General features: G+C 37.6%; 1 protein-coding gene and 1 non-coding gene across 2 annotated transcripts in view; one reads left to right on the forward strand and one right to left on the reverse strand.

Moving 5' to 3' along the window:
* LOC129239461 (cuticle protein 21.3) overlaps window positions 1-8849 on the forward strand; it is a 50943-nt gene extending 42094 nt beyond the window's left edge. The window contains exons 3-4 of the mRNA XM_054874963.1: window positions 8028-8109; window positions 8302-8849. Of these exons, the coding sequence (XP_054730938.1) occupies window positions 8028-8109; window positions 8302-8368 (149 nt within the window). The 3' untranslated portion in view covers window positions 8369-8849. The remainder of the gene's footprint in view (window positions 1-8027; window positions 8110-8301) is intronic.
* Trnas-uga (transfer RNA serine (anticodon UGA)) lies at window positions 2837-2918 on the reverse strand. Its single transcript has one exon. It is a non-coding gene; the product is annotated as a tRNA-Ser (tRNA).
* Window positions 8850-15356: the final 6507 nt, after the last annotated feature.

Consider the following 15356-nt stretch of genomic DNA (forward strand, 5'->3'; position numbering starts at 1 on the left):
ATTTTCCATCTAAGGGGACGAGTACAGTACGCTATAATCTATTTGGGTAGTGGGCGCATATTGAGAGCTCAAGCCTTCCGTAGGGCGCTGGATTATGCGTTTGCCAAGTAAATATAAAACTAATTGACACTTAACATCGAGCTTAACCTCTTGCTTTGCTAATTTGTAAGCACTCACAATTGCTATTCAATTTAATTGCCATTCAAATACAAGCAAAGTAAACAACTAAGCGATACAAACAAAACCGAGTAAGCCACTTCAATGAAATAATTTCATTTGCGAAGCACAACATTGGCTGTTTTGCTGTAAATTTTCAACGATTTAAGTGCAATATATTTACGGCAGGATATGCAAATAAGAGCGGTTACGACGACAATTTAAACAAGACGCACAATTAGTTAAGCAACATTTGGCAGTAGGCATCCTGGCGGACAGACAGACAGGCAGGCCGACTGGCAGGCAGGCGCAAGAAGAATGCGAAAGAGACTTAAAGGAGACAGTCGCTGAGTAGATAAGTGATGGTGATGGTGTGCAAATATGTGTGTCAGCTTTAATTACCGTTACAAGTCATTATCGCTGGCATAGTGAAGCACGCACACACACACACATACACACATGTTTATGTATGTATGCATGGAGCAATAAAGAAGAGGCTGCGCATACCAGATGAACCTTGTGTTTTGGATAATATTGTGCGCTGGAGGGGGAAGAGGGAGGGGTTAAGGAATGTGGGGAAATATTTACTGTTTAGGGGAAAGTTTCGTGTTTGAATAAGAATTCGGGTGGTGTAATGCCGAAAATACCTAAAATGCATAAGACCAGCCGACAAATGAGGTTGCTTTGTGTATGCTAGTAGGTTTGTATGTATGTATGTATGTAAATAACATATGAATGTTATTTATTTAACAGCATAATAAGTATGTTGATGTGCTTAAAATTAGAAATTACTGAATTTAATTAGCATAACTCGGATTGCTGAAGGTTGAAGAGGAGAAAAGTTTGGCTGGAACTTCAAAGCAGGATGGCATGCTTTTAATTTTTACAAGTGTAAATACATACATACATACTTATATAGATATACATATATACATATAAATGAACGTTTAATAAAACAACTTAAGGTGGTAAGCCACTTTGAAAGCTTGATAATAAAGTGGTTTTCAAAAAGTTAAAGCGAAAAAATATTTATAATTTTCAAAGCTCTCGAAAGAATTTAATTTAATCAAATTAAATAATTTGATGGTCTAAAAGTACAAAAAAAAGTAATAGTAGTAGTAATAGTAAAATGCCACTCTATATGAAAGGTTAATTTGTCTTGTCTTAGAATTTTATTTTTTTGTTTTTACATTTCTTTGACATTCTTATGTTAAAAATCATTATACAATAATTGTCATCATTGTTGGCGTAATAGTCCAGGTTGGAACTTAAATATGAAATGAATAATTTGCACACTTCTGTGACCTACAGGCCGAAAGTCTCCGAAGCGCAGGTAAAGTGTTTTCCAATAAGAGGTGTTATACGGAAACTTTTCCCGTAAAAAATCAATGGTTTCGGTGCTTGTGTGGCACGTAGCGCCGTCTTGTTGAAAATAAATGTTGTCCAGATCAATACCATCCAATTCCGGCTATAAAAAATTGTTAATCATCTCTCCTGTTTAACACCTAGCACCTGTTATTGGAAAACACTAGATAAACTATAAACTACTCTTGACTAACTCTCGTGGCGTACAGATAGAAACTAACATTCAATCACGACCTAGGCTCGAGATGTTTATGTTTGATCCGACCTATCTGTACCCGATATTGGCTCGTGATATTTACGCTTAGCCCGTTCAAGAGCTTGGCTCGTCATATTCATGTTTGGGCCAAAATTTTCAACACGAGTCAGAGTCGTTAAAGCAGGGCAAGAAGTTAATTTGAATGTTTACCGAATTTCAGAAAGTTATAGGTCTCGGGACAAGTTGGGGATTCAGGCATCATATTATTAATATGCATTATTGATTGAATTTTTACTAATTCCAAGACAGTTATAACTATGGGTAATTTCGGCTTCCCGATCCTGAGTCGATTTCGGGTCCCCGGCATCTATTATAAATGCACGTTATTTTTGGGATTTTTACTCATTTTAGGGCACGAGAGACGAAACGCCGGGAGCCGGCGTCTTATTATAAATGTGCTTATACATAGTATTTGAATTTTTACTAATTTTAAGACAATTATTCCGGGATCGAATTCGCGGTCCCGAAATTCACTTTTAAAATATCCCGAAAAATCAGGTGCAAAACTTACTGCTATTATTTTTATACTGATAATATTATTTCTTAATTTTTTTTTGCATAATTGTACACAGATAATGATTTTATGTTGATAACTCCAACTAATACTGGCGCCACTCAAAGTTTTGTTCTTATAAACTAAATTTATTTGCCGCTTACCAATTATACTCGTGCGTTGACTTTTTCATTTCAAAACAGCCATGACAAATAAGCTTAGACCAACATACACAGGCACAGATATATTTATAGCTTATTTAGTTTTGTTGCTACTTCTCTTATTAGCCAAAACGCACAACTTAGCAGCTGTAGCTACAAAATTTAGTAACATACACACATACATACATACATATAAATACACACAGATATTCAATAGTAAAGTAGAGCGACGGCGAAACAGACTTCAGTTACACTAGAATTGTTCGCTTGCTTCTATAATTAGTAGTCATTTCTTTTTAAAATAATTCTCTAACTTTAAACTTCACTATTTTACTGAATTAATCTGCTTGCTTACCTTTCTGTATTGAAAATTTGAAAATTTATATATTTTGAATAAAAAAACTCCGCTGCGGACAGGATTCGAACCTGTGCGGGTAGAACCCAATGGATTTCAAGTCCATCTCCTTAACCACTCGGACACCGCAGCCCTTGATCAGTGCCTCGCAGAGTCTTCATTTCACACAATATATGTGTGTACGCGTGTTTGTGTATGTGTGTTAGCTTACGAAATGTGTGGTTTTTAATAATTTTCTAGTACTGATAAATAAATTATTTTCTGTTAAAAGCTCATATATACTACAGGGTGAATGATATGAAGTGCTACCTATTCAAAACACCATAACTTTTTTGTGTGAAATTACTTTTTATTGATTTCAAAGACAAAATTGTTCAAAACTGATTACAATTTCAACATATATCCACTTTAGCTCGATATGACCACCTTTTGCGTTGACTATAGCCTTCAAACGGTCAAAAAATGAGTTGCATGCTGCACGAATGTGGTCTCGAGATATTTTGGCCCATTCTCGTATGATCGCTTTTTCAGGGCACACATACTGGCATGTTTTTTAGTCCTCACCTTCGTCTCCAAAATGGACCAGATGGAATAGCCCATCGGATTTGCGTCTGGCGAATTCGAAAGCCATTAGTGGACGAAATGAAGTGTGGAGCATGATTTTTTAACCATTCTGGGTTCACACGAGCTTTATGAGACGGTGTCGAGCCCTGTTGGAACGTCCATGGTCTACGACCGAAATGTTTGCGTGCCCACGGCTCTAAAGCAGCTTCTAAAACATTTCGCATTCACTTTGACGCCAGGCTCGATAAAAACGATTGGAGAGCGTCCATCAGCGGTCACTGCGGCCCAAACCATTACTTGCGACGGGAAATTGCTTCGAGTGGCCATACGTAGGCTCAAATTCTCGTATGAGCGTTCGGTCAAGTAAACCCGATCGCTTTGAGTGATTATGAACTGCTCAATTGGGCAATTTTTTTCATCAGGAAACAAAATGTACGGAAATTCGCCACGTTCGTGCATGCGCAACGACTCCTTTGCTCTTTCTCACCGAACTTTTTTTTGCTGGGGTGAAAGATCGTGTGCATTTTGGAACTTGTAAGCCTTGACCTGAGCTGATTTTTCAATATGCGCCGAATGCTGTCTTGCGATATTTTCAGTTCTTTGGCCATTTTTCTCCCACTTCAAGTCGAGCCTTCACTTTCCGAACCATTTCTGGACATTTTATTCACTTTAAGGTGACTGAGCTCACGAACAATGGCTGGTTGTGATTTTCCAACAAAACTGAGATGCAAATGCTTTTGATGGCTTATAAACAATATACACTTTAATATGAACTGCGATTGTTGCTAAGTGCAGAAAAAATTTTAAATTAGTTCTTTGGTTTTTTCACGCTGCCAGAAACCAAAAACCGGCACGTGTGCACGGGGGTCCATATAGCGTTTGGAATTTAATTAAATGAGTTTATACTAAAAAACGAATGAATAAATTTCCTACGTCTGGTGATGCCAAAATTGCATGGCCGTCTTCTGGGTAATGTTTCTTGGTTCTCATATCGGCCCCGCAAGGTCTGGTGTGATTCCAGTTTGCGCGAGTCGAGCTCCTAAGCGCCGAAATATTTGCCCAGTTGGGGCGACACGATTAGGAAATCGACAATTGGACAAAAAAAGCGACACAATTATTATTGTTGCAGCATAAACATTCGTCATTTATGTACGGTAAACGCTGCTGGAGTCACAGTATTTGGCCGAATATAAACCGAGTTGTTCCGGTAACGTAGAACCGACTGTCGTGGGAACGATGACACGACTATTCTTGCGAAGTAGCAGCATCTGTCTAGCTCGCAACTGTCAAAAATGCTAGACGTGCGACACCACTTGCAAAAATTATAATATCTTTCGATGGGGTGTTCAATTTTGCGCCACCTCGTATATATGACTGACTGCTAAACTCTAGGATTGTAAGCTCTGGGATAGGCTGACGCATGAAGGTATTTAAGTAGACACAGAGCCCAAGCAGGAGTTCTATCTTCCTCCTGTGGAATCCTCAATGGTTGTGATAAGGTTGTCCCCCACATGGTTTTCAGTTAACAGATCCTCTGTAAGCTTAGTGTTCGTCGTTCATCGATTGGCGGGTAAGGTGAATGAGCTATTCTACAAGCATTCAAAAAATTTCACCTGTTGGTAATATCTACTTTTGTCTTCTCCTCAACATGGAAGAGCCGACGCGCATCTGTCTGCTGTCACATTCCCTGGACCACTTATACAGGGTGGCTGATGAATTTTGCTACATTAAGAAACTCAAATAACTTTTTTTTTAGTGTATGGAATTCATTTATTTTTTTTTTCAAGTTGAAGGTCATTAAATTTTATTAAATGTAGCTTAACTAGTTTTAAAAATAATTGAATTTATATGCCCCCCATGCTCGTTGACATAAGTGCGGCATCTTAGTAAAAAGTTGTTCATTGCTGCTTTGAGAGTTGCGACAGGAATAGCCGCAATTGTTGCCCGAATGGATTGTTTTAGTTCATCCAAATTTGTTGGCTTTGTTTTATAAACTTCTTGTTTACATAAACCCCACAAGAAAAAGTCAGGTGCAGTAAGGTCAGGCGACCGGGGGGGCCAACGAAATTCGGACTTTCTTGAAATCAGTTTATTGGGAAATTTTCGTCGCAACTCTGTCATAACAGTCTGGGCTATGTGAGACGCTGCCCCATCTTGTTGAAACCACACAGAGTTGAAAGAAATTCTCTTTCGGCGTAGTTCTGGATAGAAAAATTCTTTCAGCATTTTCAAATAACGGTCTCCAGTAACCGTAACGGTGTGACCATTTTCTTCAAAAAAATAAGGCCCGACAATACAGCGTGAAGAAACCGCACACCCCACTGTCACGCGAAGAGGATGCAATTCCGTCTCGTAGAGTATCTGTGGGTTAGAAGTACTCCATATTCGACAATTTTGTTTGTTCACATTGCCGTTTAAATCGAAATGGGCCTCATCAGACATGAAAAGGCAGTTTAACATGTTTTGGTCTTCTTCCACCATTTGCAGGATCTTCTGGCAAAATTCCAAGCGAATCGGCAAGTCTGCTGCATTCAGTTTGTTAACCATTTGAATTTTGTAGGGAAATAAGTCGGCTGACACCAAGTTGAGCAGATAAGCTTCTTGTTGAAACCCCTCCCACAATCACACCCACCGTGGATGCGCCAGCTGACGCTCCCTTTCCTTATTTATGAAAGCTAAATCACAAGTATAGTCAAGAATTTAACGGTATAAAAACGCAGTCCAAAATCGACCCCTGGCTCCCGGACTATTAGGCGTTGATGGACGAGCGAGAACGGAGAGTAAAATTTCAAGGCCATGCAACGCTTTGAGCATTTTCGTTCCGCGAGAGAGAAAACAGATATAACGTAGGGGAAAAGGAGAGAGAGAGATTTGCCTTATATACTCATATCTTAGATACACTTTAGGCTATTTTTCCTGAGTTTCTCCTTGTGGTTGCTAATTTCTAGTGAGAAATAACACTGCCTACTTTTGGGCGCTTGTTTCTTGGTGCCTACTGTTTGGGGCGTTTTTTGGTTCCAATGCTTTTGGCGTTTTTTTTTGGTGCCTACTTTTTGCCGCTTATTTCCGTTCCCTGGCTAGTGCTTGTGCGTACTATAAAGTGCTATCCATTCCGGCGTCGGATTTATTGGTATTGCCTTGCGGTAATTTGTGCCTTTGTCCTGGAAACGCTGCGTTTGTTGCCACGGTTTGTGTCCGGCGTTTACCTACACCGGTCGACCCTTCTTCGTTTTTTGTAAATTTTGTCTATTTGTATTCTCTGCAAATGTTGTGAATTTATTTAGATATATATTCGTTCTCTCTATCTCTCTCATTCTCTCTCTGGTCTCTCCCTCTTTCTTTGTCTGCCTTGAAAGTTTCACTTCTGTTATAAGTACTACGCTACACGCACTTCTTTTTCATAATGGGAAAAATGCAATTGGCTATAAAACATGAAAGTGTTTAATTTTAATTAATAATTCTGTTTCAAATGTTTGACAATTTGTCGAGTTTTGTACGAAATGTGAAACTTGAACCTATTTAATGATGATGGCGTAACTTGATTATTATTCCATCGATCCACATTTCCAAACATTCATTGGAGAGCTACTGTCGTAAGGCACAAACGTCAGTATAAGTTTTTTATTTGAAGCGTAAACAACAATATTTTTACCACACTTGAAAATGTCGAATTTCGTGCCAAATAATGTGTTTTTGCGGGGAATTCTTTAATATGAAGAAAAAAGCAGCCGAAAGTCATCGTATCTTGGTGGAAGTTTATGGTGAGCATGCTCTAGCTGAGCGAACGTGCCAGAAGTGGTTTGCACGCTTTAAAAGTGGTGATTTTGGCCGCGCCGCCAAAGTTCATGGATACCGAATTGGAGGAATTGCTCGATCAAGATCCGGCTCAAACGCAAGAAGAGGTTGCAAAAACTTTGGGAGTTGATCAATCAACCATTTCCAAACGTTTAAAAGCCATGGGAATGATCCGAAATTCAAATTTCGAAAAAAAACCGCACGAACTTATTCATAGACCTATTATTTTTTGCTATAAAATGAATTAAATTTTCATAAGAAAATAATTAAAATTAGAAAATAAATAAAAATGTGGTCAAAACTCATCAATATGTGATGACCTTTTTATTATGTCACTCATTTTGTAGTGAAAGATCCGTAATCGAGTGTTTCTGAGTGCGCAGAAGGGAACTTAAAGTTATATTTGTAAAGATAAACACTTCTGCGAATAATAAAAATTACCATAACGACTATAATAACAGACTTTTGTAAATATACCACAAAGCAGAATTCACCTGAAAAAATTACCGCCAAGGTTGTTTACTTAAATCCACCACCACTACGAAAACTTAAAACACTTTAAAATGTTTGAATTCTGCTTTCATGTTTAATTCATATACGAACATATTTATATTTACTATTTTTATAATTAATATGTTGCGGTTACAACATTAAAATTGAAGCATATCTTAGGGTGTTGGTACGTATACTTATAGTCACCACAGTTGGGGGAGGTTAAATATTAAACTTAACTTTTTTGATTTCATAATTTTTCATGCATATTTTTTTCTGAACTTAAATTTCACTTTATTCTGGTGATGCGCATAATATTAAAATAATTGTTTTTGTTTTTTTCCTTTTTCCTATGCCTGCATCGTTTGCGTACACACAAAACGCCCACAGTATCGCATGGTCTTCTTGGACATCCAGGTATCCCAATTGCCGCACCAGCCTTGGCGCATTACCCAGCACCAGTAGCTGTTAAGTAAGTAATGAGAAACGGCATCAAATGCAAGGGGTGGAAAAGAGGGAGAGGCTGTGTTACATGCCTAGTTAGTTGCAAAATTAAATATTATAACTATTTTTAGTGCAGCTTTTATACCTGATTTTATTCTGTGGAATTTGTTTACGTATTTACTTTTTTTTTTATATTATTTATTTACTTATTATTTTGCAGAGCCCTTGCCGCCCCCGCTTTAGTGCATACCGCCGTCGCCGGACATGGTGTGCATTACGGCTACTAATAAGGCAGAAGAATCGAGAAATGTGAGCAACAAAAAACAAAAGAGTAGTGTAGAGAGAGAGAGAGAGAGAGGGGAAGCACAATTGTGAGAGAAGGGGACAGCTTAAGCGGCAGAGCGCTGGACGTCGCCTAGTGGCTGGCCGCCGCACACGTCGACGTCGACGCCAACGCCGTGACACTAAAACAAATTACAAATAAAACAAAAAGTAAAAAAAAAATAAATTAACGAGGCAGAAATTAATAAGGAAAGAAGAAAAATAAACAAATAAACAGCAAAATGAATCATTATTATGTAGGATAACAGCAGGAAAGCAATTATGAAAAGAACAAACATTACAGCCATGTATGACGTGCAACAACGATGCCAACAACAACACCAACAACAATCAACGCAACAATGAATACTTATTAACAAAAACAAAAACAACACAAAGAACATCAATACACATAAATGTTAACAAGTGAAAACAGCTAAAGCAAAAAAAAAAACAAAAACAGTACAACAAAAGCAGAGCAGCAGCAGCGGTTGGTAGCGAAATGTGGTTGCTGCCGTGGCCGCTGGAGCAGAAAAAAGTGCTTACATAATTTATAAATAAATTGTTTGCCTTTCTGGAGTTAAAAGCAAGCGCTTAACAAGGGGCAACAACAGCAATAACAACAGCAATACAGCAACAACTGCAACACAAAGCGCCCCCCAGGTATGGCCGCATAACAACCGAGCGAAATAACCACAACAAACACTTTGCGTGTCAGCTACGACAACAACAACTACGACTCGACCTTGTTGGGAACGGATGTGGTCTACCTACACATGTGTAGTGCAGTGCAGTGCAAGCTGTAGCGCCTAAAAGTATGCCAAGTGAAATGTGCCTCATTCAGCGCGCTTATTTGCCATGCGGAATATTCAAATAGTCAACAGCAGCCCTGCAGCCCAGCAGCCCAGCAGCAGTGGTTTTCGCAAGCCGCGCTCGTTTTTGTGCACATCTTTGCTGCCATTTCACCCAGATTTCGAATTTATTTGCGCTTTCATTACTTTTGACTGGAAATTCGATTTTCGAGCTTCGATTTGTTTCCGCTGCGATTTGCATTTTTCGCTTGTTCCACATTAATTTATATATATGTATGTAAATATATTTGTGTGTATGTGGCTGTTTTTCGACAACAAAGATTTCATTGATTGTGGTTATTCTCTCAATTTACGTTTTACTATGTGTGTATGTTTTTTTGTTTTTTTTTTATCGCGGTTAAATTTTATTTTTAATTTTTATTTTGTAAAAAAATAACATTTTTCACTTTCTCTACGCAGTGCACATTCACTTTTGTTTAATATTACTTTTGTGTATTTTCATTGGTGGAATATTTTACAAAATAAATAAATAAAAAGGGTGTAGCTATTATGGAGGAAGTCAAAAATCGTTGTGGTTTTATTTGAAATATTTTAAACAATTTTTTTAATTTTTAACTCTTTTGGTTTCGCTTGCCTACTACGGATGTTGGTTGCTGCGCTTTGGTGGGTCATGCTTGGGTGCTCCGCTTGAACTACAGTGTGTTTGTTTGTAAATACAGGGTGGTCCATATTGTGTTTTGTGGTTTAATTCGGCTATCAATACAAGGTGCCAGAATATTTAGCTGTAATTTAAGGGTTCTAGTCCTACATAAAGCACTCGCACTTTCCAAAATTTACCCGCTTTCCCTGTTTCTGTAAAAAAAAATTTCATTCCTCAACCCCAAAACCATGTCCTTTTCATCCTTACTCCCGCGCAAAAGTCAGCGCATTACAATGCAAAGTGGATGCTAAAACAAGCAAAAAAAAAAGGACACACATTGCATCAGTGGCGCAAGCAGAGGAAGCGGACAACCGCAGTAATAGCGCAGACCCACCAAATTTGGCGAAGTCCTCAACCATCTGTGCGATCCTTTTGTGGCTGAAAAATGTGAAACACAGGTGGCGCCCCAAGCAGCAAGAAAGCATTGTTCCTAAGCCACGACAGGTGGGCATTCCCACTACTTAGGATTGGTAGTGACAGGCTGATCACCTACCCTGGCAGAAATCAAAAACAGAGTAACGAAACCAACGCAAGACAAGTCTGGTCCAGGCTCTATGCTCCCGAGAGAAGTGAAAAAATTAATTATACTTTTTTATGGCATTGGGAATTACGTGGCTGAAAATATATCGGAAATACTGAGCGAAATTATAGAAAAATTTCAGAGGAGGCTCTGTCTTCCTCTGCTACCACCAGCTGGTACCGCATCGAATACTTTCAAATCCGGAGCGTTTGTATCCATTCGGACGAAATGACCCAGCCAACGTGCAAAGGTCCAAAACTCTTACGCAGAATCTTTCTCTCAAACACTCCAAGCGTCGCTTCATCGGATGTTGTCATCGCCTAAGCTTCTGCGCCATACGTTAGGCCGGGCATGATGAGAGTCTTGTAGAGTTGCCTACTTAGTCCAAGGTAGAAGTTGTTAACAAGAGAGATTCTACGTTGGATTGCAAAGCTGACATTGTATCGGTTTAATGCTGGTTCCTAAATAAAAGAGAGCTTTTACAACCTCCAAATCATAACTATCAACAGTGACGTGGGTGCCGATACGCGAGTGCTCCGACTGTTTGTTTGAAGACAGGAGATACTTCGTTTTGTCCTCGTTCACCACCAGATCCATTCGCTTTGCCTCCTTATCCAGTTTGGAGAAGGCAAAACTAACAGCGCGGTTGTTAAGGCCGATGATGTCAATATCATCGGCATACGCCAGCAATTGTACGCTCTTATAAAAAATTGTGCCTGAGCGATTAAGTTCTGCGGCTTGTACGATGCTCTCCAACATCAGGTTAAAGAAGTCACACGACAGCGAGTCACCCTGTCTGAAACCTCGTTTGGTATCAAACGGCTCGGAGAGGACCTTCCCAATTCGGACGGCACTGCTGGTGTTGAGCAACGTCATCTTGCAAAGCCATATTGGTTTTGTGGGGATACCAAATTCAGACATCGCGGCATACAAGTAAATCTTTTTCGTACTGTCGAATGCAGCTTTGAAGTCGACGAAAATTCACGTAAAATAGTGCATCTGTTGAATTGACAAATATTAGAAATGACACTTGCAAAGCGGCAAGCGTCAGTGGTACTTTACCACGAATTCTCTCTAGCATAGGAGGGCCCCAAGGCAACCGAAATCGGCTACTGTTAACGGTTGCTGATTCTGTTACCTTGTATGCGGCATCTGTCTGGGCAGCGGCCATAAATACTATATTTTAGGAGGTCACACAAATACACAGGCGTTTCTGAATTTAACATTATAAAAATCGATTCTTTTTAGTTCTTTAATAAAAAAAAAATGCGAAATAATTAAAATAATAATTTGATTCTATTACGGGCGATAGCCATTGATGTTGTGAACAACATACAGGGTGCGCCATCTTTTAGTCGGTATGTAAACGCTGAATATATTGTCATTTACCTACCGATCGACTTCAAAATAAAAGTTTCCAATACGAGAAGTCAGTACAATTTCAACCACGGATCGCTTTACACCGAAACAACGCGCTGAAGTAGTGACGCTATACATCGAAAATAGTCGTTCTATTGTTCTAACTCAACGCGCATATCGCAAAAAGTATCGCGGCAAACCGGCACCGTCAAATAAATAAACAAAGTTGTCGCATTTGGGGAACTGAGAATCCACACGAGATCCATGAAACGACATTGCATCACCGGAAAGTAACTATTTGGGCCAACATTGGGCCATATTTTTACCGAGAAAACGAAACGGTCGATGGATGTTGGCTCATTATGTCTGCCCCGCAAATGCGTGAGAAAGGGTTACTGGTTTCCACGAGACGGCGTGCCATGCCACACTGCGAATGCAACAATTGAATTTCTGCAACGAAAATTCCCGGAACGTCTAGTGTCGAAAAGAGGCGCCATCGACTGTCCCCCCAGATCACCTGACTTAACCCCCACCGGACTTCTTTTTGTGGGGTTATCTGAAAAGTAAGGTTTACGCCAACAACCCACGACTATTGACCAGCTTAAGGCAAACATTCGAGCCGAAATCGTCGCTTTAAAACCCGAAATGCTTGACAAGGTGATGACAAACGCAGAAAAAAGATCGCAGTTCGTGATTGCTAATAAAGGTGGCCACTTGATTGATGTTGTATTCACAAAAAATAATTTTAATAAATCTTAAATAAGCAAACCAAATAAAAATACCTCACTTATACAAATGACTTGTTTTTTTTCAAATTTATTCAATGTTTTCATACCGACTTAAGGTACTTGACCACCTTGGAAAGCTAAAAAGTACAACATATTCAATAATTTTTTTTTCATGTTCTGTATAATATATTAAAATAAATTTTTTTTTAAATTTTTATTTAGAGCTTATATAATACAAAAAAAAATTGATTTATCAAAATTTCTTTTTTTAACATATATCCAGGAGGCGCCAAAGTCGAGGCCTGAAGAAAATCATGTCTTGCGGCGGACAGTTGATCTTAGAAATGGTAATTCTAAAACAAAAGAGAGAAACAAAATTTTCAAAAGGAAGGTTCCTTGCGTGAGAATTTACCACAAACTGACAAAAAAAAAAATAATAAAAAAATGGCGGATGTTTGAAAAAAAGTTAAGAAAACACGCCTGTTTTTCACAATGTTATGCTTAAAAAGCAATACTTTATTAACTTTTTTTTTGCAAAATGTGGTAAATTGGCATACAAAACATCTTAACAAATAAAACAAGACCAAAATCATTAAAATCGGCTAAGCAGTTTCGGAGATAAAGTGTCCGCCATTCGAAAAAAAGTAATTTCTGGAAAAACGCGTTTAAAGTTAAAACTTGCTATTTTCTTTCCGCTGAGTCAGCAAGTAATGCGTGCAGGATGCGCCTGCACATTTTCACTGATTTCACTTTGTTAGAATTCGAATTTAAAAAAACAGTTTCAGGTGATGATTTTTAAAAGTATAAGGATTGAAAAAATGTAAAAAAAAAAAATTTAATTTTTTGAAACTTATAAGGTGGTCAAGTACCTTAAAAGATGGCGCACGCTGTATTAATATTTCGGATGATTCATTTGAATAGTTTTTTTTTTTACAACACCAGACCGAAAAAAGTGATTTTGAGATAATTGGGTTTAAAGTTTTGGGAGTGGCCGCGTGATGAATCTGACTCTAGCTGCTAAAACGGCTGTAGAATCGAAAATACTGGGAATAGCCTTCCAAAAATTTGTTATGTTAGTTATGTTATGTTATGTTATGTTATGTTATGTTATGTTATGTTATGTTATGTTATGTTATGTTATGTTATGTTATGTTATGTTATGTTATGTTATGTTATGTTATGTTATGTTATGTTATGTTATGTTATGTTATGTTATGTTATGTTATGTTATGTTATGTTATGTTATGTTATGTTATGTTATGTTATGTTATGTTATGTTATGTTATGTTATGTTATGTTATGTTATGTTATGTTATGTTATGTTATGTTATGTTATGTTATGTTATGTTATGTTATGTTATGTTATGTTATGTTATGTTATGTTATGTTATGTTATGTTATGTTATGTTATGTTATGTTATGTTATGTTATGTTATGTTATGTTATGTTATGTTATGTTATGTTATGTTATGTTATGTTCATCAATTCCATTGCGATTCCATTTATCCCCTTCTCTATATCCATACAAAATATCTATCAAACAAATAAAGTTAAACTTTCCTTTTGAATAATGCAACCATTCTATCAGTATTTTCTTATGACGTCGGGTTAAACTATCGTCAGTAAACCGACTTTACAGACAACCTCTTTTTTCAAAGTGATTCAATGTTTTCATACCGACATAAAATATGGCGCACCCTGTATTAAAGTTTCAGTCTATTCGGTTGAGTAATCTTTAACTTTTTTTTGACAACACCAGTCGGAAAAAAATGGTTTTAAGATAATTTGGTTTAAAGTTTTGGGAGTGGCCGCGTGACGAATCTGACTCTACCTGCTAAAACGGCTGTAGAATCGAAAATACTGGGAATGTCCGTCCAAAAATTTCACAGTATATTCTTAAAAGCCTATACTTTCGAAATAGCAAATCGAATTTTTGAAATTTCTACAAGTAGCCCCACAGAAAACTGTCCAACGAAGTGAGGAGTTCGGCCGAAATTTCCGTTTTTGCCAATCTTATTTTCAAATTATTTTCTTGGATGAACAGCTGTGAAAATTTTGTGCTCATGGTGCGATATCCAATATGCGGCGTCTGACAGTATTAGAAGTGCCCAAATACAGAAATATAAATAGCAACCCTCGTAGTATATGAGCTTCTTTGGCACAAACGTTTTTTTTTAATATCTCTTTTTGGAAATCAAGTTTGAATCACGTTCACGTAGCCATTTGCAAAAATTATAAATCTTTCGTCAGGGGGATTAAGTTTGCGCCACCTGGTGCATTTATTTGTAAAATAAAACGTAAACAATTATCCACCTTGTAAAAACGACTTCCTATTACTTATTCGCGAGGTGCTCCTTCGCAGTCTGTTCGCAACTCATTAGTCAAGCTAAGCTTTACGAGTTTCACATTTCGAAATAGAATGTTGCAATTAAAACGAAATGAACCAAATCGCAATAATTAAAACAGTCATTCCGCGAAAAACGATGTTGAATAATAATGTGAAAATCTTTAGCTGGCTATTCATACATACATACATACATTCAAAGATATATTCAGATGTACACGTGGCTCTGTCATTAACTTTAGTCGACGATTAAATGAGCAAAATCTTTGAAAAGTTAGGTATTCAAATTTTACTCCAAATTATGGCATTACCTCAAAATGATTGAAAGTTTTATGCCACTCCTCTTCAGCAAATGCGTGGAATGCTTAGTTGCTCGCATGTTTGGTATATAAAATTTTTATTTCGTACCAAGTTTTCTCTTTAAATGTAGCAAATTAGATGAAAATGTAATTAAAATATGTTAAATGAAAAAAAAAACTATTTTGTTATTT

This window comes from Anastrepha obliqua, chromosome 2, assembly GCF_027943255.1.
Source record: "Anastrepha obliqua isolate idAnaObli1 chromosome 2, idAnaObli1_1.0, whole genome shotgun sequence".
In the NCBI taxonomy this organism is placed as follows: Eukaryota; Metazoa; Arthropoda; class Insecta; order Diptera; family Tephritidae; genus Anastrepha; species Anastrepha obliqua.